The sequence below is a fragment of the Rhinatrema bivittatum genome, chromosome 9 (genome assembly GCF_901001135.1).
Source record: "Rhinatrema bivittatum chromosome 9, aRhiBiv1.1, whole genome shotgun sequence".
Classification (NCBI taxonomy): domain Eukaryota; kingdom Metazoa; phylum Chordata; class Amphibia; order Gymnophiona; family Rhinatrematidae; genus Rhinatrema; species Rhinatrema bivittatum.
Window position 1 is genome coordinate 4,857,474 of NC_042623.1, and position 26,353 is coordinate 4,883,826.

Sequence of the window (26,353 nt, forward strand, 5' to 3'; positions counted from 1 at the left end):
GTGTGGAGACCACCCTAGTGACAGTGGCCCATGCCACAGTAAGCACAGAGTTGGGTTTCTGTAATGCACTGAGTAAGAGACTAACAAATAAAGCCCTGCACAAACTCTAGCTAATACAAAACTTCACTACATGACTTGTAGTAGGGATGTGAATCGTTTTTGAACGATTAAAATTATCGTCAGATAATTTTAAAATCGTCCTAAATCGTCAGAGTGCACGATACAATACAAATGCCCCCGATTTATAGTCATAAATCATCCTAACTCGTTAAATAGGGCACGGGAATTATTTGGGGGAGGGCGGGAAAACCAGCACACCAAAACAACCCCTAAACCCACCCTGACCCTTTAAAACCAATTCCTTACCCGAACCCCCCCAAAATGTTAAATTACCTGGTGGTCCAATGGGGGGGTCCCTGGCGCGATCTCCCGCTCTCGGGCCATCGACGCCATTTTGGCTTCCACTAATTAAAATGGTGCCGATGGCCCGATAAAAAAAAACAAACCCACCCAACCCTTTAAATCGACCCCCCTTAGCCTCCCCCACCCTCCTGACCCCCCCAAAACCTTTTAACATTACCTGGTGGTCCAGGGGGGCCTTGGTGGATGATTTCTCGTTCCCAGGCATCAGCTGCGCAAAAAAAAATGGCGCCGATGCCCCTTTGCCATTACCATGTGACAGGGTATCCGTGCCATTGGCCGGCCCCTGTCACATGGTAGGAGCACTGGATGGCCGGCGCCATCTTTAAAGATGGCGCCGGCCATCTTTACTCATCAGCCCCTATGGACCATCTTTAAAGCATTTCCAAGCCTTGAATAAAACCTCCTCTCACTAGCACTAACTCGTATGCAATAATGGAATGTAAACACGAATCAACCATCCTCAAACCCTCTCTCACTAATTCCTGCTGCATATTTATCATACTATTACCATTCACAACTGTGTTATATTTATTCATTTGATTACCTATGTACCGTTTTATAGTCTTATTTTTTCACTTGCTATTCTAATGTATCAATAGGCTGAAATGTAAATATTGTGCTGTTCAATTTCTCCCCTTCCATCCCAAGTTTATTTTCCTTGTTTTTTGTACCTTTCCCTCTCCCTTTTTCTGATTCACTGTATTTAAACTTCAAGGTTCTTATTGAAAATATTGTTTTTTACGTTACGTTATGCTTTACACTCCTTGTTATTTGTAAACCGGGTTGATGTGATGCCTATCATGAAACTCGGTATAACAAAAACAATAAATAAATAAATAAATAAATAAATAAAGATGGCGCCGGCCATCCAGTGCTCCTACCATGTGACAGGGGCCGGCCAATGGCACGGATACCCTGTCACATGGTAATGGCAAAGGGGCATCGGCGCCATTTTCTTAGCGCAGCTGATGCCTGGGAACGAGAAATCATCCCCTGAGGCCCCCCTGGACCACCAGGTAATGTTAAAAGGTTTTGGGGGGGTCAGGAGGGTGGGGGAGACTAAGGGGGGTCGATTTAAAGGGTCGGGTGGGTTTTTTTGTTAGCGACGCGGGCCTCCCTAAAAAAAAAATTAGCGATGTGAATTGGAATTGGAAACGTCCCAGAGGCAGGCACAACTTATGGAACAAAGGTTGGGGGGGTTTAGGTAGGGCTGGGGGGCGGGTTAGGTAGGGGAAGGGAGGGGAAGGTGGGGGGGGGGGGGGTGGGCGGAGGGAACAGGAAAAGCCATCGGGGCTCCCCAAGGGCTCGGCACGCACAAGGTGCACAAGTGTGCACCTTGTGCGTGCCGACCCCGGATTTTATAACCTGTGCGCGCATGTTATAAAATCGGGCTTAGATATTAAAATCCAGCCCAAAGTGTCTTCTGTGCATAAACAGAAGGATTTTATATTTTATTTATTTATTTGTTTTTATATACCGACATTCGATCGAGATATCACATCAGTTTACATGTAACTGAACAGAAATAGTAGCTGCTTATTTTACATTGTAACTTATATAATAATTTAGATTAATTTACACAGTAACTTTGAAATATAACATTTAGCATATTAATTGGAGAAGATAGAAAGAGAGCTAAGGTGGCAATGAGGATTAACTATATACAGTTACTTTACAAGGGGAACCACAGGGGTGGTTGACGGAGGACTGATGAAGATTAATTTCTAAGCAGGGGTGGGGGGCCTGGGCAAGGGGGCTAAGTTTCTGGCGGGAAGGCTTTTAGGAAGAGCCAGGTTTTGAGGTGTTTTTTGAAGATTTGAATGGAAGGTTCCTTTCTGAGGAGGGGTGGGAGGGAGTTCCATAGTGTGGGGCCGGCTACTGATATGGCTCGCTTTTGGGTAGAGGTGAGGTGCGCTGTTTTGGAGTTGGGGACGGTGAGGAGTCCCGAGTCCGTAGATCTGAGGTTTCTATGTGGGGTGTATGGGAGTATGGCAGAGTTTAACCAGTCCATCTTATTGTTGATCATTTTTTTATGGATGAGGGTTAGGGTTTTATATTGGATTCTTTGGCTGATGGGTAGCCAATGTAGTTCTTTGAGGGTGGGGGTGATGTGGTTGCATTTTTTGATGTTAGTGATGGATCTAGCGGCGGCGTTTTGTAGTACCTGTAGTGGTCTGATGGTGGCTTCGGGGAGGCCAAGGAGTAGAGTATTGCAGTAGTTGAGTTTGGAAAAGAGTATTGTTTGGAGGACGGTTCCATAGTCTTGGGCGTGAAGAAGGGGTTTGAGTTTTTTCATGGTTTACAGTTTAAAGAATCCGTCCTTGATCATTGCGGAGATGTGATGTCTGATGTTTAGCTCGTTATCGATGGTTACTCCTAGGTTTTTTGCAGCATGAGTAAGTTGTGACCCCTTGGGGTTAGGTGTGAAGTTGTTGGGGAGGGGTGAGGAGTGGTTATTGGATGTGTAGGATCTCGGTCTTATTTAGGTTGAGGCAGAGTGACAGTTGTGACAGAAGAGTTATTTTTATGAGGAGATGATTCCAGTTATTTAGAGTATTTTCGATATAAGCAAGACAATATTTTTGTGTGTAAAATATACGCTCACATGTTTTTAAGCACTGCAGATATTTGTATGTAAGCATACATATGCATGTATGTTGGGGGGGGGGGAGACATACGTATTTTACAATCTGCATGTACTTAGTACATGGAAGCTATAAAATACTGTAGAAAATCTCCATGAAGCCACATACGCATGCATTGTACATAGGGCTGTACAGAGTTGTTTGAAAGTTATCCTCCCTGTGATTATTGTGAAAAAAAGTCTATTCATATGGAGGCCAACTTTCTAACTGTTCGCTGTATACCATTTGCACACTTCAAGTGAGTGTGCAGAGATTTATGCCAGCATTTTATAAATTGTGTAACTGTAGCTGCACAGTTTATAAAATATGTTTCAGTATGCATGTATATATTATAATGCAGGAAAACGCAGACTTTCTCTACCCATTTTATAAAACTATGCAGATATATTTTACACATGGAATAATTATAACAACATTCACATAATAACGCAGGATTAACACAAAGGCAGGTATTTTATAACATATGCATATGCTCCTTTCTGAAAATACTTAATGGAATCACAAATGCATCAATATCCCCACCAGTTCACCCAGATCTCCTACCCAAAAACTACAGAAAAAAGACAAGTCCAAATTCAATTGCTCAAGTCAAATAGCAGATATAAAAGTGCAGGGACAAGCTCGGTAATGGATGTGTGTATTCGGCACACAAAATAGCTACTTGTGCACACACTTCTGAACTCCCCCAGAATGCCCCTGAATCACCTCTTTGTTGCCTGTCAATTTTTTATATGCGACACTAATAGCAGAAGGGTATTTAAGGATTTTGCAAAATATTAGTTACACATGTCCCTGCAACTTACACATAAATTCCAAACTTATATGTGATAAACTTTTGAAAATTCACCTCAATAGTTACAGTAAATAGCCTGAAACAGCCCTTTTTAAGGCAAGAGCTGGATTTTAAAAGTATTTCATCATTTAGGGCTGGATTTTAAAAAGCCTACGCGCACCGGGCCTATTTTAGAAAGGCCTGGTGACGAGTGTAAAGCCCCGGGACACATCTAAGTCCCGGGGCTTCGAAAAAGGGGCGGGATCAGAGGCTCCCGGCACAGCAGCCATTTGCTCAGGGGGGTTTAGGATAGGGCTGGGGGGGGGGGATAGGTTAGGGGAAGGAGTAGGAAGGTTAGATTAGGGGGTTAGGAAGTTCCCTCCGAGGCCACTTCGAAATCGGAGTGGCCTGGGAGAGAATGGGTGAAGGCCGCGGGCGTCGGCGCGCTGACCCCCGATTTTATAACCTGCACGCACCTGTTATAAAATCGGGTATCCATTGCTGAACAATGTTGAAATGGTCACAGGAATATGCTGCCTACAAATTCCTGTGAACACTGTCGTGACTTCTCAATTCGACGATTTTCACGTGTCAGGTTGGCTGGCTTTCATTTCTTATACAAGGCAAGTAATGGTAGAATATTACACCAAACTGGACCTCAAATTGTGGGATCAGACTAATCACATTTTTAAACTTCTTATCCATGTCTCACAAAACCACAAATAGAACCCGGCACAATTCAGCATAAATGCCAATGGCAACCTCACTCTGTTCAGGTGAGCCCAGTGAATGGCTAGGAGTAAAGTGCAGGACCGAGCCACACTAGAGACAATTACATGAGCACCACAGCAAGGCAACCATTGTCATGCTGCTGCCAATTAGCAATTCATTCTACGCATCATTAGAAAAAGTATCAATAATTTACAGCAAAACCTATCATTATTGGGAGTAGCTCCAAAGAAAACAGGAATTAGTTGTTTAATTTGAATAAAAAAGGAACAGCATATGCTGAAAATGGAAGAAAGAATGCAATTGTACGTAATTTTTATAGGAATGCCATCTGCTGTTTGAGGCGAGAAGTTGTGTGCTTATGGAGGCGCGTTTGGGCCGTACAGTCAACGGGTGGACTGCAGTTGTTGTCAGATGTAAAGAAGCAATGGATTCTTTGCCAGAAGGCATGAAGCAAACTCATGGGAATGCACAGAGCGATGAGTGAGTCGGGCTCCCTCACGTGATGAGGGTGTGTGCTCCTGCCTGGACTTTTAGTTCCCTTTTCTTCTTGAGTTGTAGGGGAACTCTATCTGTGCAGTCCTTCATTTTTTATGAGTTTTCTGGGAAAAGGATTCCGAGGGTCTTCACAGAGACTTGGAAAAGATGCCTGAACCCGAGTTCTGAAGACCCTTTTGTTACTGGAGAAGAACGTTTCCCACCCTTCCTTTTTCTCATTTGGTTGCCCTTCTGAGTAAGATTTTTCTGTCACTGTTTATTGACTAAGAACCCTAGGGCCCGGGGCTTCAGAGTTTTGGTTATCTAAAGGAAGAGGGGGCTGGAAAGGACCCGTGGAAAGGTTGTGTCATCTCAGAGGAATGGATTCACATCCATTGCCAGAGGGAAGGAGCTCTTAAGGTATCGTTCAAGAATATTTCATCTGCTGACTGCCAGAAGGAGATCTAGGAGAATAGTGAAGATGACTACAGGAGAGGCGTAAGAACTGAGACTAAACTTCTAACCATGGGAAGAATCTATTACTTAATTAACAGAAGGTTTACTTTCTTCAATCTGATCAATTGGAAAGGCCAAGGAACTAAACTAATAAGGAATTGGCTTTTATACATTTTAGAGACTGTTTTAATGGAAGAGTAATTTATTAATTTTCAACAATGCGAATCAACTGGATTTCACATCAAAGAGTTGTAAAGAACTTTTCATTCATCTTATCAACTATTAGTAAAAAAGTTGGAAACCACTCAGGGTCTGGAGTTGTAGGTATCGTCCCCCTGGAGCTGCAGGAGTTAACGCAGACCCGAGGCTCCGAGGGCACGGGCTTAAAGTCTGAGAATGCCCCCCGTGCATGGCGGTGACAGAGGGGGCAGTGGGACAGGGCATCTACGCAGACCCGTTTGAGGGGACAGGTTCTCCCCTTTAAGGAATGGTGCCCCACAGTCCCAGAGCTGTTTGGGGAGCTTTTGCAGTATTTTATTGCTGGATGCAGTGTTTTCCCTCAAGGAAAAATACTGTAGCTTAGTGAATGACCCCTTTGTAAAGCTCAAAATCGGTGTTTATCAGACTACCCTTAGCCAGATTACTGTCCCCCCCCCTCAAAACGCCCCCACCCCAAACAAGCTGTTTAGATTTTTTGCTACCTCAGGGCCCATTGGCATAGCAGGATTTTCAAATCCCGCCATTTGACCATCTAAGTTCAAATTTAGCAAGATAAAAGGCGCTGAATATGATGAAGCAGATTTTGTGTTAAGGGCAGGTTACATTTAGCTGGAAGTCTGCCCATTTTGGTTAGCATTTTCCAGATGAGCTTTAGCAGTCTCCTGGGCAGACTTTCACCTTTTTTAGGATTTTTCCCTTTACTTGTCTCGCCGTATTTCTACAATTTTTTGGTTTAAACTTAACACTTTGCCTCTCTCCTGTTTAGTAGGGGTGTGCATTCGGATTGACCGCATTAGTAAAACGCAACTCATATTTTTTTTTCTTAAAAAATTGATTCGACATAAACGATCGGATTTCCCACATATCGAACATAGATATGTTCGATATGTGGGAAATCGCGATTGTTGAGCCAAAATAAAATATAAACCCCCTCACCCTCCTTAATCCCCCCCCCGACTTACCACAACTCCCTGGTGATGGAGCGAGGAGTGAGGACGCCATTTCTGCAATCCTTGGCGAGAAGCATGTGACGTCGGCGGCACGTCGAGTGACGCCGGCGTCACGTGATTCCCGGCTCGTTCGCGCCGGACGGCTCGTTCGGCCCAAAAAGAACTTTTGGCCAGCTTGGGGGGGCCTCCTGACCAGCTTGAGGGGGTCAGGAGGCCCCCCAAGCTGGCCAAAAGTTCTTTTTGGGCCGAACGAGCAGTCCGGCGCGAACTTGCCGGGAATCACGTGACGTCGGCGTCACGTGATTCCCGGCTCGTTCGCGCCGGACGGCTCGTTCGGCCCAAAAAGAACTTTTGGCCAGCTTGGGGGGGTCAGGAGGCCCCCCCAAGCTGGCCAAAAGTTCTTTTTGGGCCGAACGAGCCGTCCGGCGCGAACGAGCCGGGAATCACGTGACGCCGCGTCACTCGACGTGCCACCGACGTCACATGCTTCTCGCCAAGGATTGCAGAAATGACGTCCTCACCCCTCACTCGATCACCAGGGAGTTGTGGTAAGTCTGGGGGGGGGATTAAGGAGGGTGAGGGGGTTTAAATTTTTTTTTTGCACATATGTACATATACCCAACTCATTGGATTTTTTTTATGTCCATATTGGCCGCAAGTGGGACCCCCTTTCGGACATAAAAAATATGAACATAAAATTTTGCTCTGCACATCCCTACTCTTTAGGGCTTACTCCAGACCAATCATATCTAAAGCCGATTCAATTCTCTCTTTTTGTGTACAGTTTGGGATTTCATCTCAGCATTCTTTGGCTGGAAGTACGATTGTTCCCTATGAATGTGAAAATGTGTGTAAAATACAATATTTATCAACATCCTCATGGTTAGAAAATTACAGAGCCTTTTAATCTGCTGGATGGGATCACAGCATGACTTGCCATTTTAACATTGCTTTCAAAGGGTTTTATCGATTCAAGCTGCAGAATCGTAACCAGCCTTAAACATGTGGAACGATAAGCTGTTTAACATTGCAGTATTCTCACTGGGATCCCTGTCTTCAGTTTATAGCATGTTCACAGTGCCCCTTCTCTGATCTTCAGTGTTGAATACCATCATTGAGTCACATTTTGCAGAAGAAAAATGTATAATTAAAAGCCTCCACAAAAAAGCTGTCTTTGTTCTTTGTTTTCAAGTGCCATTGCCTTCTGCCTCAGGAGTTTGGCAAACAGACTGTTTACTAAACTACTGGGCAAAGAATGAAAGATGAATCACATTTTAATTGTTTGTGCTAGTGCAATAATCAGATGGTATTTTCTTCGCTGTTTGGTCACAAAAGCTCATGGTAAAGTTGGAGCTATGCATGAAGGCCATCTGCTGTTTGAGGATAGAAGTTGTGTGCTTATAGAGGCACGTTTGGGCCGTACAGTCAACGGGTGGAATGCTTTAGGTGCAGATTCTGCACCTAAAGCCATAAGATGAGACTTAAGAACCTAAATATGGATAACCTAGAAGAGAGGAGGGATGTATGGAGCTTTCTCAATGCTGTCAAACACTGGGAGATCCATATTCAGCCACAAGCTGGTTGGCAATCAGCATGATATGCTGCACAGGTGGTAGACCCTTGGCCTGAGGTAGGGTTGATGCTACCTGTAGGGCAAGCCCCACGGGTCCCCACCGTCGGGAGGTGGAGCAGACCAGGAGATGGAGGCCAACTGGAGCTTCGCCAGTACCAGCTCTTGTTCCCCGCAGGTTGAGCTTTTGGGTGCCGGGGCGGGCTGGTCTTAGGAGGGCCTCCATCAGACGATTCCCAGTGGATGTTGTAGCAGGTAGCCAGGATCTAAGGCAGGTCCAGCTGAGGCAGGGATCTAGAGGCCCAGACGGCAAGGACGGGCCAGAAGCATGAGTAGGTGACGCCCGGGCAGCAGAAGGCCGAAGCCTGACAAGGCCAAGTCCACGGAGATACCAGAGGTGAGGTCAGGGACAGGCTGAATTGGGGCAGGCAGCTGAGCTAGATGAGGTACAGCAGAGCAAGGGTCAAAGCCAGTAACAGTCCAGAGCATAGTTCAACGAAGCAAGAGTCAAAGCCAGTAATCAGTCCTGAGTGTGGTCCAATGAAGCAGGGGTCAAGCCAGTAATCTGTCCCAAGCGTGGTCCAACAAAGCAAGGGCCAAGCCAGTAATCTGTCCCGAGCATGGTCCAATGAAACAAGGGTCAAAGCCAGTAATCCATCCTGAGCGTAGTCCAAAGAAGCAGTAGTCAAAGCCAGTAATCAGTCCTCAGCGTGGTCCAATGAAGCAAGGATCAAACCAGTAATCAGTCCTGAGCATGGTCCAATGAAGCAAGGGTCAAAGCCAGTAATCAGTCCTGAGCTTAGTTCCAATGAAGCAAGGGTCAAAGCCAGTAATCAGTCCCGAGCGTGGTCCAATGAAGCAAGGGTCAAAGCCAGTAATCAGTCCAAGGCAAAGTTAGGTAGGAACCAGGAATGAAGTCAGAAACAGGATGAGCAATGAGCACACGACAAGCATGGAGACCTGTTGCCAAGGCAAGGAATGAGTGGTGGGTCCTGCCTTAAATAGCAGGGCCCAATGATGTCATCATCTGGGGCCGCGGGTAAGTTTCCCGCCATGGCCCCTTTAAAGGCCGGCAAGGCGTGCGTGCACCTAGGAAGAGACAGACACACGTGGGGAGACCCGCCGGGAGCTGGAGGGGTCCACAGGAGACCCAGGAGTGGCCAAGGAAGCAACAGAGGTGCGGGAGAGCAGGCAGGTGTCTACTGCCGCCAGTGAGGATGGGCCAGGTTGGGAGCCAGAAGTGAATAGGCCCAGTTGCAGGCCTGCCGCGGCCGGGACATGCAACATGATAAGGAATTGGCCAGGGAACACAGAGAGGTACATAACCAGAAGAAGAAAGAAGGTGCTGATTCCTCTGTAAAGGTTGCTTGTGAGACGACACCTGGGATGTTGTGTCCAATTCTGAAGCCCTTACCTCCAAAACAATATAGACTAGGTGAAACTGGTCCAGAGAAGGTCTATCAAAATGGTGCAGATTCTGCACCTAAAGCCATAAGATGAGACTTAAGAACCTAAATATGGATAACCTAGAAGAGAGGAGTGATGGGGAGATATTCAAATACCTCAATGGTATAAATGGAGCATAAGAAGCAATCTTTTTTCAGAGGAAAGAATACACTAGCACAAGAGGTCACAATCTGAGGTGGCAAGGGACTCGGGAAAAACATTACAAAATATTTTTTCACAGAAAGGGCCTCTCAGTGGAGGTGGTGGGGAGAAAAACAATTCCAGATTTCTAGAAAGCCTGGGACACACACACACAGGATCCCGATTTGCAAAGATGTGAGGGGAAAGCCAGGGATCAAGTGGAGCTTTGGATATTGTAGCAAGAATTTAAATTGAGCAGATAAGCAAGGCTTTTCTGTTCTTACCTGCCATCAAATTTCTTGTTTCTAGGCATGCAGTAAACTAAACAGCATAGGGATAAGTATATTCATTAATTATTCAACTATTTTCAAAACAATTTTTCTATTTTCTATACCAAAATATTATTCTAAATTTTTGTTGGTGGCTTTGAAATGAGTATATGAGAAATGGATTGGTTGATTAGAATTAGGGTAAATGGTGTACAGACGCATTAGAAGAGGACTTTTCATAATAATATGGTCGTGAGCTGGGGAATAACACTTTATGAGGTGGGCATGGGGAATAACACTTTATGAGCTGGGAATGGGGATGGGGAATAACACTTTATGAGGTGAGTGTTTGGCTGGTTTACTAATATTTTGTATTAATGGGGATTAGTTTTGTGTGGTTTTTGTTTTTCTAGTTTGTTTTTTGGTCATGCCATGGGATGGTTTGGATAGCTTTTATTGATAATTATTGAGTCACATTTCTTTGAGGTAAGTTATTTCTTTGGAGGGTTTTTTTTTGTTTAATTTTTTGATTGGGAAAGGGGTTTATGAGTGTATTTTATGTTTTCCAGCTGTGAGTGGATTTTGTTGTTTTTTTGTGTTTTGGTTTTTAGTTCCCCTGAAGCAACCACGTTCTTGGGGCAAAACTTGGGCCCTTGTTGGGAGTATGTTGGAGAAATGTTTAAGAGATAATAGATTTGAAGCACACTGAGAATCAGTTGGAGAGTACGTTGGAGAAATGTTGAAGATATAACATATACAAGAGACGTTGAGAATCAATCGGAAAAATATTGGGTTAAAGGACGTTGAAAGTGAAAGTAGTTTTGAGGAATGAGATGCTGATAGCTCATTGGTAAAATACTTTAGGGGTGATTATTTCCTTTTATATATGTTGGATTTTAAATATATATAGGGTGGGATTGAGTGACTTGAGATAGTATTGGTGTGTATGAGTGGTGATATGAATGTATGTTAATATACATTGTGAGAAAGTTTGATCATTATTAATTAATGTTTTGAGTAAGTTAGTAAAACTATGACCTAGATTTATCATTTTGCTATAAATTTTGCATGAATAGTGTCCATGATAAAAAAAAAGGGACGTGGTTAGAGTAATTTTTGAGATACTGCAATGTGCGCTATTTTACCGCATTGCATAGCTTTTTTAAATACATTTTTTTTACATTTTTAATACATTTAATACATTTAATACATTTAATACATTACCGGAACGTGCATTCAATTTATCACACCTGCAATTTTCTCATATAAGTAAACTATTTATACCACTGTAGGAGGGGCAACTAATAACTCAGGGTTTTGGTGGTGGCCTAGGTTTTGGGGGGCAGTTTTACATGCACAGTCAGAGATATAAAGAACACAGTACACATCAGTGTACTCTCGACCTAGTTTGATGCGCTACCTGCTATCAAGCTAGGTCGAGAGTACAATGTACAAATCTCATCTTTGTGTACCTTTCCTCACTCCAAATCACGTTAAATATTCACTGAGTTACTAGTTGCCCCCTTACAGAGGTATAAAAAGTTGACTAATACGTGTTCTCTCTCTCTCTCTCCTCTCTCTCTCACTCTCTATTTTACCTTTTCCTCCCATCCCCTCTCCTGCCCGAAATGGGATTTGTGATTTTTAGCGCAAATCCTGTTTCAGGCATATCGCACATCAAAACGCCAGGAAAAAAAAGGTGTAGTTAGTTCTGGTGTTAAAACTCATGATAACGTGCAGTACGCTATCGCAAGCAACGCTAAGCACCCCTCGTTTTAATGTACTCCTCCATAACGCCACCCAAACTCCTCCCATTTGTGTAAAATTTTAAAATTTGCATACGCACCTTGTGATGCATTATTTATCGCGGACGTTGTGGCGTTATCGTACGCGTAGGGGCCCTAATGCCTGCAATAAGGCCCTAACACAATTTGATAAATGACCCTGAATGTTAATAAGACATGGACCCAAAAAGCAAAGCGAAGGCCGATCCAGTTGGCTGTGTAGCAGTGAAGAGAACACGAATCGAATGATGGGAAAAGCCCTTCATTAGATATCGCCCGACTCTGGCCGAGTTTCGCTCTTGTGTGTAGAGCTGCCTCAGGGGCAATCAATTTAAGCAGGACTTATAGTGTGCCTGCAGGGCCAATGTCACAGTGTCGTACTTAGATTGAAAAATCGCAACCTCTGTTATATCACGAATCACTACTTTGTTTATGTAGTAAGGCCTCGTAGGAACATTATTGAAGGAAACTTCTTTCAGAATGCTTCATCAAACCTACAGGTCGATACAGTAAGGCCGCGGTAGAAACAGTGCGGCAGTGTCAGGCGCACCCTTCCTCCCCGCACGCACAGTTCTCTTCACTAAGTCCCCGATACTCTCTTCTAATTGCATGCAAATGCATGCCGCGGCTGTGAAGCGATAGGGAAGGGTTATGCCCGCGCAACCCATTTTACTGTATAGGCGCTGAGTACAGCGCCTATACAGTAACCTGGGTGCGCTGGTACCTGTCATTTCAAATGTCATTTCAAATGACATTTGAAATGACATTTGAAATGACAGGTACCAGGAAGTGTAAAAAACAAAAAACCAAAAATATAAAAACCTGAATGTTATAAAAAAAAAAAAAAAATTTTTAAATACCTGTCACTTTCCGAATCGTGCGGTCATCCAGGCAGCGGCGGGAGCCGGAGAGCCGCGTGGGTCCAGGCGGCCGGCGGTGGGAGCCGGGTGTTCGATCGAGGCCGCGGGCGGATGGGTGCGTGTTTAATCGAGGCCGCGGGGGCGGGTGGGCGCGCGTTGGTTTCAGGCGGGCGGCAGCGGCGGCGGGATCCGGGTGGGCGCGTGTTTAATCGAGGCCGCGGGGGCGGTTGGGCACTCGTTGGTTTCAGGCGGGGCGGCAGCGGGATCCGGGTGGGCGCGTGTTTAATCGAGGCCGCGGGGGCGGGTGGGCACGCGTTGGTTTCAGGCGGGCGGCAGCGGGATCCGGGTGGGCGCGTGTTTAATCGAGGCCGCGGGGGCGGGTGGGTGGCGGCAGCGGCAGCGGCGGTGGGATCCGGGTGGGCGCGTGTTCAATCTAGGCCGCGGGCCGGGTCGCACAGGCGCGCATTCATCCAGGTGGAGGAGCCGGAGGCGAAAGCTGCCTCCGGCAGCCCCCACCGGCAGTGAATGAATGCGCGCCTGTGCGACCTGTGCGATTCGGTGCTCAAGGCAGTCACATGCCGTGACGTCACGCCGTGAGCGCCGAATCGCACGCCCACCCGCCCCCGCGGCCTCGATGGAACACCCGGCTCCCGCCGCCGGCCGCCTGGACCCACGCGGCCCTCCGGCTCCCGCCGCTGCCTGGATGACCGCACGATTCGGAAAGTGACAGGTATTTAAAATTTTTTTTTTTTCTGACAGGTTTTATGTGTCCCACAGCAATACATTTTCTCGATCATCTCTTTATCGCTTTTTTTTTTAATTGGTTTTTATTGTGTTTGAGTATCTTAAGTGGTGTCGATGGATTTGTTACAAGACTCACAGTCCTAACTCCTACTAGGGGGAGGTGGTAAACTAACACGTTAAGGCCGCGGCAAAACAGCAGGTTACTAAGGAGATAATATCAGCGCCCATTACAGTATCGGAGGGGAATAGCTAATTCCTTCATTATACAGCTAATTCGTTCATTTACACATCATTTACATGCTGGGTGCGGAAAGGGTTATGTGTCTATTTTAAGAAGCGCTACCGACGCGTGAAACTGGAGACTGTATTGCTGGATTGCCTTACTCGTCTGTATTGTGCGCTCCCAGCTCGTTACAGACGGGAAATCTTTAACTGCACGTTACTGTATCGACCTGCTAGTTAGGAACTGTATGGCTGCGGAGTGTATCGAAAACAGTTCAGCCGCAATCGACTACACGTCCTGCTTAAACTGATGGACTTTACCTGAGATTGAGAACCTGTGCAATATAGGGGGGAGGTTAACACCTTGACATCCAGCCCCACTGGAAACGTGATCAAGCTACTATTCCTGTAAAAGCAGGAGGAGAGCAGCTAAGCAGAAGGACCTCTAAAAACAAGCTCTAATATCTGCTTTAGGAAATCTGAAAATGGGCCTCATGCATAACACCACAGCATCTTTGGATGTTCTTCTTGGCCTCATAGAATATAATATATCACATCCTACAGAGAGGCGCATTTTCTGCAGGACTCCTGCAGCTGCCGGAACTTGGACGCTGCTTCAAAACTTAAAGAAATGTCAGAATACAAACATGGGATCCTTGATTTTATTTCGCTGTCCAGCTTAATTATCTATAAAGATTTCTTCCTCGTACAGCTGCTTTACATTATGAATAGAACAGGAAAAATTTCCTTCAAATCTGAATTTCTAATCCCCATTTTCAAGAGCCCTAGTCTGTGCCAAAAAACTTAAAAAAAAAAAAACGAAGCCTTACTTGTTCCCAAATGTTTCACTGTTTCTAGCAATCATTTTAACATGATACCTCTGAATCTCAGCTACACCTGATGATGTGATGTGATGTGATGAAAGGAATGGTTTCTTGTGCTGATTCCACTGCAGATTTTATACAATAAAAAAATGGATTGAGTCATGCAACTCAGCTTATTACCAGCACTGGAGGAAGTGATTAAAGTGGGATAGAACGAGACTGTTTAAAGGCATTTGGTAAGATTTCTGAGACCCCTTGCAGCATAAACTGATATTCCTGGAGTTTATGAATACTCTTGTTAATTTATTTGTACAAACCAATCTCTTTGTAGTGTATCTTTCAAACATCTCTGGGGTATCCATGGTTTGTGAGATTTGTTTTCTTTTATCCCACTATTGATCATTTCTATAGCACTTCTCGAAGCTGCATATTAGGAGGCCAATAAGCTAAGCTGCAATAATTAGGGTGGTTATTATGTGTTCATTAATGCGTGATAATGATCATGTTAATCAAATGCAAATTACTGATAATAAATAGCACACATTAAAATTCTTGTGAAAATGCTGGTTTTATCACCAAAAAATGTAACGAGAACACTCTAAGGCAGTGACGGTGAAATCCAGTCCTCGAGTGCCACAAACAAGCCAGGTTTTCAGGGATATCTACAATGAATATGCATGAGAGAGCTGGGCATGCACTGCCTCCATTGTTTGCAAATCTCTCTCATGCTTATTCATTGTGGATATCCTGAAAACCTGGTCTGATTGAGGCACTCGAGGACTGGAGTTCACCATCACTGCCCTAAGATGTAGTGTTTCTCTGGAAAATTGCTCTGTGTTAACTTTCGCACTTTCCAATGCATGCTATTTAGCAATGCATTCATAGATGAGGAGCTGATTTTCATCATTACACAGCACATTCATAAATTTTGCATTTATGTTTGCAATAGCTAAAAAACGTAGGGGCGGATTTTAAATGCCCTGCGCGCGTAAATCCGGCCAGGTTTACTCGTGCAGGGCCCTCGCGCGCTGGCGCGCCTATTTTGCATAGGCCGCCGACGTAAAAGGGGCAGGGAGGGAGGCGTGTCGGGGGTGTTCCCAAAATGACGCGGCATTTCGAGGGCGTGACGCGGCATTTCGGGGGTGGGCCCGGGGGTGTGGCGCCGGCCCGGGGGCATGGTCGAGGCCTCTGGACCAGCCCCTGGGTCGGGTGATGGCGCGCGCAGATTTACATCTGCTTTTAGCAGGCGTAAATCTGCCAACAAAGGTAAGGGGGGGTTTAGATAGGGCCGGGGGGTGGGTTAGGTAGAGGAAGGGAGGGGAAGGTGGGGGGAGGGCAAAGGAAATTTCCCTCCGAGGCGGCTCCAAAATCGGAGCGGCCTCGGAGGGAACAGGCAGCGCGCGCTGGGATCGGCGCGCGCAGGTTGCACAAATGTGCACCCCCTTGCATGCGCCGACCCCAGATTTTATAGGCTACGCGCGTATCTTATAAAATCCAGCGTACTTTTGTTCGCACCTGGTGCGCGAACAAAAGTACGCGATCGCGCACATTTTTTAAATCTACCCCATAGTTCATAGTGTACGCAAATACTTATAAATGGAAAATCATGTGTTGTCATTTTGGCACATGTTGATGCATTTGTAAAGGAAAAGGCAGCTTTTGTTATTATAGAAAAGAAACATTAAAGGCATTGGGGTAGATTTTATAAAAGTACGCCCGCGCAAACAAAAGTACGCTGGATTTTAATAGATACGCGCGTAGCCACACGTATCCTTTAAATTCCGGGGGTATGTACACGCAAGGCTGCCCAAATTTGGCAGCCTGAGCGCGCTGAGCCGCGCAGCCTGCCTCCGTTCCCTCCGAGGCCGCTCCGAAATCGGAGCGGCCTCGGAGGGAACTTACCTTCCAGAGGCAGGCGTAACTCGCGCGCTGGCCAGCTGGTGCGCGATTCCCCGGCCCAGGAGCTGTTTCGGAGGCCTCGACCATGCTCCTGAAATGCTCCCGGGCCAGAACCACGCCTGCACCCCCGCCCCCGAATGAAGTGCCCGCCCCCTAACACGCCCACTTATGCGCGTCCTAGGGCTTGCGCGCACTGCCGAGCCTATTCAACATAGGCTCGGCACGCGCAGGGGGAAGCTGGGGCAGGTTTTCGGGGGGAAAGTGCGTATCCCTTTGAAAATCTGCCCCATTGTGTTCTACTGTGTACTTATGAAAAAAAAAAAAAATGACTGGCCCAGAGGTTCCCAAACCTGTGCTGGAGGGCCCCCAGCCAGTCGGGTTTTCAGGATGTGCACAAGGAATATGCATGAGATAAAATGTGCCTGCTCCTCCGGGACAGGTTTGGGAATCAGTGCACAGGATATGCACAAGGAATATGCATGAGATAAAATGTGCCTGTTCCTCCGGGACAGGTTTGGGAATCAGTGCACAGGATATGCACAAGGAATATGCATGAGATAAAATGTGCCTGCTCCTCCGGGACAGGTTTGGGAATCAGTGCACAGGATATGCACAAGGAATATGCATGAGATAAAATGTGCCTGCTCCTCCGGGACAGGTTTGGGAATCAGTGCACAGGATGTGCACAAGGAATATGCATGAGATAACATGTGCGTGCTCCTCCGGGACAGGTTTGGGAATCAGTGCACAGGATATGCACAAGGAATATGCATGAGATAACATGTGCCTGCTCCTCCGGGACAGGTTTGGGAATCAGTGCACAGGATATGCACAAGGAATATGCGCCGGCTGAAGACAACAAGATTCAGGAGCAGGAGCCCGTTCTGGACCGTTGCCGTTCCGGACCGCCGCTGGACCCGCAGGTTATTTAACTCATTTGGGGGGGGTTCGGGAGGGGTGGGGGATTTAATTTAAAGGGTCGGGGGTGGGTTTTAGGGGGTTTTAATGTGCCGGTTTTGCGATTTTTAGATTTTTCACGATTTTTCACGATTTTTTCACGATTTTTCACGATATTTTACCCCCCCAAACGGCAACAATACGATTCCCTCCCCCTCCCAGCCGAAATCGATCGTTAAGACGATCGAGGACACGATTCACATCCCTACTTTGTGTTTCAATAAGAAAAAAATGCTTCCAAATCGGAAAGGAATTTTAAATCAGGATTTCTAATTTTTATATGTAGACTTATGTCGGGGGTGTACATGTTGAAAAGTTTTGTCTCTTTTTTTGGGGGTGGGATTATTTTGGTTTGCGTCATTAAAAACTTTATCTAGTTTATTTTCTTTTGCACCTGTGCCAAAAATGAGAAACAAAACAAAAAGAAATAGAATAAAATTTCATTCGCATTTTTTTCCATTTTGTTTTCAATTGAAATGAAACAGTTTATGCTGTCGTTGCTCTCAGTTGTTTCAAAATGAAGGCACATCTTCCAAACGTCTAACAAAATGGTGCAGATGAGATTTAAGAACGTAAGGGGCACATTGTTTAAAAAATACGCGCGTGCAAAAACAAACACGCGCTACCCAGCGCGTGCACATGGACGTGCGATTTTATAACGTACGCGCGCCGGTGTGCGCATGCTATAGAATTGGGGGCGGCTCGTGCAAGGGGGGGTACATTTTTGCGACTTTCACGCTGCGACGCATACCTGCTTTCCCCAGTTCCCTACCCCATACCCTATTCTCCCTTTCCCTTCCCCTCTCTCCTCCCCAATCCCTAATTTTAAAAAATGTATTTTTTTACCTTTGTGGCCCAACTTACTTCAGCTCCCATGCTCCCAAGTTGAAGTAAGTTGCGCGCGTCGGCCAGCTGCCGACGTGCGAGGCTCCGGGACAGCGAACAATGGCGCTGTCCCGGCCCACCCCACCCAAAACATGGCCTCCGCTCGTCCCTTCCAAGAGGCTATGCACTTGGGCGCCTACTGGCCTTCATGCGCATGGCCAGGCCTCTTGGAAGATTCGTCCGGCACGTGTAAGGCCCAGCCCAGCCACGCGCGTAAAGGCCAGGATTTATGCACGCCGGGCATTTTAAAATCTGCCCTCAAAATTGTGTAGCCTAGAAGAGAAGGCATAGAGGAAGGGCAGAAAGTCCAACAGGATAAAGATCATACAAGAGACTAAATGCACAGTAAAACATTTATGAGTAAAATCTTGTGTGTGCTGCATAAGAGTACAGTGATAGAAGTATAGCACTGTCCACCTGGCCAAAATGATGAGATGGACTGTATGATATACACCCCAGGGTTCTGAAAGAACTTAACTATGAAATTTCTGTAATAAGTAAAAAAGTAAAAATGGATAACCTATTATTAAAATCATCCATTGTTCCAGAAGACTGGAAGGTGGCCAATGTAACCCCAATATTTAAAAAGGGGCTCCAGGGTTCACGTTAGGTTTCATATTAAGAGCTGCCACCCAGGAAAGAGATCTATTATTTATTTATTTATTTAACAGTTTTTTATACCGACCTTCATAGTAAATAACCATATCGGATCGGTTTACATTTAACAAGGGTAAACTGAGGTAACAATTCTGGTAAACAATAGATAACAAAAGATAGGAATAAGTCATAAAGTTACAATCAACAAGGAATAAAGAACTTGGAAGCTTAAAACAAGCTGGAAAGAAGATAAAGGCAGGTGAATAATTATAAAGAGATATGATTGAGTACGGGTTAAAGCTTAAGGTGCTTTAACCTGGAAGTGCCAGAGTCCATTGTTCATGAAGATGAATGCCATGACTTGGTAAGAGAGAAGAGCAACTAATGATTGTCTGGTGGATCAGGGTAGGCTTGGTGAAAGAGCCACGTCTTGAGTCTTTTTCTGAAAGTTAAAAGGCAGGGTTCCATGGTGAGACCGCACCTTGAATACTGTGTACAATTCTGGTCACCGCATCTCAAAAAAGATATAGTTGCGATGGAGAAGGTACAGAGAAGGGCAACCAAAATGATAAAGGGGATGGAACAGCTCCCCTATGAGGAAAGACTAAAGAGGTTAGGACTTTTCAGCTTGGAGAAGAGACGACTGAGGGGGGATATGATAGAGGTCTTTAAAATCATGAGAGGTCTTGAACGAGTAGATGTGAATTGGTTATTTACACTTTTGGATAATAGAAGGACTAGGGGGCATTCCATGAAGTTAGCATGGGGCACATTTAAAACAAACTGGAGAAAATTCTTTTTCACTCAACGCACAATTAAACTCTGGAATTTGTTGCCAGAGGATGTGGTTAGTGCAGTTAGTGTAGCTGGGTTCAAAAAAGATTTGGATAAATTCTTGGAAGAGAAGTCCATTAACGGCTATTAATCAAGTTTACTTAGGGAATAGCCACTGCTATTAATTGCATCAGTAGCATGGGATCTTCTTAGTGTTTGGGTACTTGCCAGGTTCTTATGGCCTGGATTGGCCTCTGTTGGAAACAGGATGCTGGGCTTGATGGACCCTTGGTTTGACCCATATGGCAATTTCTTATCTTCTTATGAGGAGAGATGTATGGATCGTGCAGTACATTTTGGGGTACATTTTCAATAATTTATTTATTTATTTAAGGCTTTTTTATACCGACGTTCGTTTGCACATCACATCGGTTTACAAGGAACATATGGTGATAACGATGAGCAGGAATACGAAAAACAAGTTACATCTTAACTATTAGAGGAAGTGTCCAAAGTTTAGGAGGGAAGGGGGGGGGGAAGGGGTATGGAGGGAGGGTGATGAGGAAAAGAGGGGTAAGAGTGCAGAAGGTGAGAACAGTTGTATAATGAGAATATAAGTGAACAAGTGTAACGACTAAGGTGAAACCAGGAGGAATAATTATGTACAATTAGTATAATATACAATGTAAGTTTAGAAAGGATTGGATGGTGGAAAAGTAGGAGGGGAGGGAGTTATGTAAACGTTTGCTTGAAAAGCCAGGTTTTCAATTTTTTTTTTACATTTCTGATTGCCATCCGGCAAACTCCCCTAATCTTCAACTGATGTTCCTGCAGCTCCAGCGACAAAACTCTCAGTGTTAGGGGTCCAGGGACTTTACACTTTTCATCTAGACAATGGGGTTTTTTTTGTTTGGTATTAAATTGATTTAATGTATAAATCACTTGGATTATAGGCAGTGCTTTCAATTTGTGTTTCCTCTGACTGTTGACTTGGTGAGGGATCTACGCCTCCTATAAAACTGAGGAAGAAGAGAAAGAGCTGGCTCTACAAATACCGCACCTGAAACAAAACCCTAAGCACAGAACAAGGGACAGCAAATTGCAGGGCTCGCTGCCCCGCGATTTGTACAGAAGAAACGGCCTCAGTCTGCTTTACTTCCAGTGGGGCAGGAGTGACTGGAGATCGCCCCTGCGCCGGGGAGAAAAATAGGGGGCCCAGCAGGCTGTTCTTTTCTCTGTCATTTTATTTCATTTTGCTTTTACTTATCTCTTTGCTTATTAAATTGTGTTTGTTTCTTTTTTAATTTTAAGTTTACCAAAGGAAAGGAAACAAACCAAAACATAAAACAAAGCCATGAAACAACAAAGCCATGTGCACACCCTGTCTGGCTCCCACAGACCGCAACTGATGCACATCTCCAGCAGAGGGAGCCATTGCCTAAGCCTAAGGTCACCATATAAGGCAATTAAATCCTTTAAAAATTGCTTCTTGATTGGTAACTCTCAACTAATGCTTAGGAAAATTAGTTTTCCTAATTACTTGTGAGCAGCTCAATAATGTCTAATTGCATGGCAAATGAATAATTTTAGTAAAAAAATCTGTAAACTGCACGGGCTAGCAAAGAAGCATGGGGCAGCATCATGGAGCCAGAAGCTGGTCATAGTGAATTGGATTCCTGTTCTTGGCTTTCACACCTAGGCAGGTCACTTGAGCTTGCAATGCTCCTCTGTGGGAGGTATGTGGACTATGAGAATGGGAGACTGGGTATACAAATGGCAGATGAAATGTATTGTGGACAAGCAATTGATATGCATAATAGGGATGTGAATCGTGTGATCGATCGTCTTAACGATAGGTTTTGGCTGGGGGGGGGGAGGGAAATCTGATCGTCATGGTTTGGTTTTTTTTAAAATCGTCAAATCGTAAATCGGCGGGAAAACCGGCACACCAAAACAACCCTAAAACCCATCCTGACCCTTTAAAACAAATCCCCCACCCTCCTGACCCCCAAAAAATGTTTTAAATTACCTGGGGTCCAGTTGGGGGGGGGGGGGGGTCCCAGCACGATCTCCCGCTCTCGGGCCACGGCTGCGTTAACAGAAATGGCGCCGGTGGCCCTTTGCCCTTATCATATGACAGGGCAAAGGTAGCACCGGCGCCATTTTGGTTCCTGTCACCCGACGTCACGAATGCAGGAGATCGCTCCCGGACCCCCGCTGGACCCCCAGGGACTTTTGGATAGCTTGGGGGGGCCTCCTGACCCCCACAAGACTTGCCAAAAGTCCAGGAAGACTTGGGGAAAGTCACCACTTATCCTTGGGTGAATGGAACATGGAATCTATTGACCTTTTAGAATCCTGTCCGGTACTGGTGACCTGGATTGGCCACTATTGGAAATAGGATACTGATCTTGATGGACCTTTGGCCTGAGCACGCATGGCAGTTCTTATGTTCATGTGTTATAATCCTGGTGCCAAATGGACATTATAGTGTAATTTTCCTTTTGTAGTAACTCAGATACTATCTAAAGAAAAGTAAGATGATGCAGTTCTACCCCTGCTGAAGCATTTAAGTCATGATCCCGTAAAGGAACTATTAAACATCAGGCACCCAGACTATAACTGGTTTGATAAACTATTATTTAAACGTAGCCAGTACGTGTTCAAGGACACTTGCGGGATTGGTTGAACACACTTTGTGATCTCTGAGAAGGTAGGCACAGTTAGGAGAGGTTTCCTGGTGTCTGCAGGTCAGAAGGTGATCTCATCTTTCCTGTTCGCAGCAAGCACCCAGCCTCTGGCACAATCTGCAGTGCAACATAACCATGCAGGCCTCCGATCACGCGCTGGAGCCCAGAGCCATGGGATCACTGATGCTCATGCATCAGTGATCCCGTGTGCGTGCAGTAAGATGTAACATGGGGGCTCTTGATGTTTTTAGGATGGCAGCAGGATTTTTCCTGTGGAGGTGAGGGGGTGCTCTGCTGACTGCTGTCCAATTCATTTTTTTATAAATCGAAATGAAAAACTAATGAAATTTCGTTTTTCTTTCATTTTGTTTCAAGAAAATGAACATCCCTAACACTATATGCCCTAGTGCAGTGGTGCTCAGAGTGGCCCCTTTCCTTATCCACCTGAGATTTTAGGATTCACCTAATGAATATGCGTGAGATGAAACATCAAGACATTGCTATTGCATTTGCCCAGCAAAATCAAATGGCAATTTATTTTATTTATTATTTTATTATTTTTATATACCGACATTGCATTTATGGGACAATTTTCAAATCTATAAACATTCCTGCAAAGTGCATAAGCACCTCTGTCCTCAGTCTTTGCATTGGACTGGGATACTTTTACCCTCAGAGCTCAAAAGAGGAAGCGTGAGCAGACTCTGCCTTTGAAAAACGTCCCTGCTACAGCTCTTCCTTTTGTGGACACTTTTCCCCTGAGAAATCATGCACATAGATTTGAAAACGTAAATCTCCTGTTGTAGCAACAAAAACAAAGTGTGACAAATAATATACTGGTCAATAACAGTTAGCAGCAGAGACTTTTAATTGTGCATACACACACATCAAGACCGTTTCCATATTATAATTTGCTGTTAAATACTATGCACAATTGATGTGTGTGTGTATGCACAATTAAAAGTCTCTGCTGCTGTTATTGACCAGTACATTATTTTTGTTGCTGTCTCTCTATGTGTCTGCTGTCTACTCCGCCCTCCCTCTGTGCTTTTGCCCAGTAAATCTCCTGCTCTAACCATGCCCCTGGGAACATCCACTTCTAACCCATGTAAAAGTGCATGGATTGCTGACCCTCATAGGTAATTTTACAGGGGTAACAGCTGGGCAATTTGCTTGGACCAGTGGCCATCCAAAAACGGACCTCCTTAGGGTACTTCCAGTACCTCTCTTTCTATTCATTTATTTGAAGATGAGGAGATTAGTTAACATGGATTATTTTGTCATGCAAATAAATGCTCACAGGTAAGGAATGCTGAAGAGGTTTTATTTTTCTGGTTATAGGATATTCATTTTCTCCATAGGGTTTAATGCAGTCTTTTACGTGAAGACTCATTTGGCCAAAATCTTAACAAAAAAGAGAAAAGTCATGAGTATGAGAGAGATTGGAAAATCTATGAACTACGGCAAATTTCTGGGAAATCTTATGAAAAGTAATGCAAAATGAAGTTTTGGGAATACTTTGCAAATATTCCAGTCCTTGGTACATTCTCTTGAGGTGGAAAGCGTTTTGCAAATCTGTCCAGAATGGAATTTGCATTTTCGCAGACCAGTATATTTAGTAACACAGTACAGCAATAGCAGACTGGGAAAAACCCTTTCATATACCACAATATTTCCATCTCAACGGTGAGAGCGTTAACAAACAGTAACGGGTAGATTTTCTAAGGCCTACGCGCGTAAATCCTAGGGTTTACGCACATGGCTGGGCCTCGCGCGCGCCGGGCGAATTTTCAAAGAGGCCCGGCCACACGCGTAAACCGCGGTACGTGCGCAACTGCTGGACCTCTTCAAAGGGGTGGGGCAGGGTGCGGGGCAGCACCATTGAGCGCCGTCCGGCTACCGGCGCCCTCAACTCACTTCAGCCTGGGGACCTGAAGTAAGCTCTAAAACAAACCAAAAAAAAAGATAGGTAGGGTTTGGGGGTGGGGAGGAGAGGGGGAGGGAGTTTAGGTAGGTGGGGAGGGAAAGGCCCGAACCCGTCACCACGCAGAGTTTGCAGACATTCTCCCCCTCCCCCACCCTTGCGCACGCCACCCGCACACACGCGTGCGGATTATAAAATCCAGCGTGCACATGCGCGCGGCCATTGGATTTTATGACACGCGCGCGCTGGTGCAGACGTGTTATGAAATCGGTGCATCCACGTGTGCGCGCGCCGGGAAGCGTGCACACGTGGATGCGCGCGCACATTTTAAAATCTACCCCTAAATGTGCTCAAGCAAGAAAGCAATGAAATGCAGCGTCTTGTCTGAAAATAACAGATGAGAAGCCCCTCTGATGGGATCTGCAGGGAAGAGCTTGGCCTCCCTGGGGAGCGCAGGCAGAGCTGTGTTCAGTGTGTGATCGTTGGATCGGGCTTATATTTTCGTGTCAGCTTAGCACCTGTAAAATGTTTCAGACCGAGAGTGCTAGAAATAACGCCTCTGCCCACAGCCCACGCTGCCCGTGTACCTGCTGTGCCTTTCACTTACCCACAGAGCCCTGCATGACTCTCTCTTGGTCTCTGCCAGCCTCAGCTGGACTTTGCTGCGTTTTAGGCTCAGTCCAGACAGCAGAACTCACCGTGGTGTTGAAGATCTGTACAGTGAGTAAGAGGATCCCCGTTCCGGATGTCCTGCCTTCTCGTGCGCCTAAAATACGACAAGCGACACGTCACAACTCTGTGGAATGAATTCTCCAGGTCCTGCTTATTTTATTTCTACGTTTATTTATTTATTTTATTCAAAAGCTTTTATTTACCTCGCTCTGCAAAACAATTGTTCAGCGCGGTTCACAAAGTTACATTCACAGTATAAAATAACCTAATATGAAGTGTCACATTGAACAGTGCAAAACAACTCCCACATCGGGAAGCCGAAGACTGGAATTTGTGTGACCACAGGAAGTGAGAGGATTGTGGCATTCATGGACACAGAGAGTGAAGGTTTGCTCTGTGCAGGGGCACTTTTAGCTTGCAAACCTTGCACTTAGTTTTCAGAAGGAGCGGACTGGGAGGGATCTGCCCTGCCTCCCTTTTCCCCTCACTGCCCCAAACTCTAAAACCCCTCTATCTTACTTTTTTTTTTTTTTGTCTTTAAACAACTGCTCTCCTGAGCATGCAATAGTAAGTTGTGAGGGCCGGCCACCTGCCGGCACATTTAATGGCCGCCCACACCCCGCCCACACCCTGCCCTTTTTTTACTTTGCCATTTCATCCATGCGTTCCTGGAGATACGCGCGTGGCCGAGGGCCTTTGAAAACGCCCGCGACATGAGCACAGCCCAGCCATGCATGTATCTACCAGTATTGGTGCACTGGCATTTCAAAATTGACTCTAAGTAAACTTGATTAATAGCCGTTAATGGACTTCTCCTCCAAGAACTTATCCAAACCTTTTTTGAACCCAGCTACAGTAACTGCACTAATCACATCCTCTGGCAACAAATTCCAGAGTTTAATTGTGCGTTGAGTAAAAAAGACTTTCTCCGATTAGTCTTAAATGTGCCCCATGCTAACTTCATGGAGTGCCCCCTAGTCTTTCTATTATCCGAAAGTGTAAATAACCGATTCACATCTACTCGTTCAAGACCTCTCCTGATCTTAAAGACCTCTATCATATCCCCCCTCAGCCGTCTCTTCTCCAAGCTGAAAAGTCCTAACCTCTTCAGCCTTTCCTCATAGGGGAGCTGTTCCATTCCCTTTATCATTTTGGTCGCCCTTCTCTGTACCTTCTCCATCGCAACTATATCTTTTTTGAGATGTGGCGACCAGAATTGTACACAGTATTCAAGATGCGGTCTCACCATGGAGTGATACAGAGGCATTATGACATTTTCCGTTTTATTCATCATTCCTTTTCTAATAATTCCCAACATTCTGTTTGCTTTTTTGACTGCCGCAGCACACTGAGCCAATGATTTCAATGTATTATCCACTATGATGCCTAGATCTTTTTCCTGGGTAGTAGTTCTTAATATGAAA

General features: G+C 45.3%; 1 protein-coding gene across 3 annotated transcripts in view; it reads right to left on the reverse strand.

Moving 5' to 3' along the window:
* Positions 1–26,353, reverse strand: part of SEMA3A (semaphorin 3A) — a 461,793-nt gene that overhangs the window by 15,241 nt on the left and 420,199 nt on the right. For all 3 annotated transcript variants that reach the window (XM_029615640.1, XM_029615639.1, XM_029615641.1), the window contains one exon: positions 24,956–25,023. In XM_029615640.1, the coding sequence (XP_029471500.1) occupies positions 24,956–25,023 (68 nt within the window). The remainder of the gene's footprint in view (positions 1–24,955; positions 25,024–26,353) is intronic.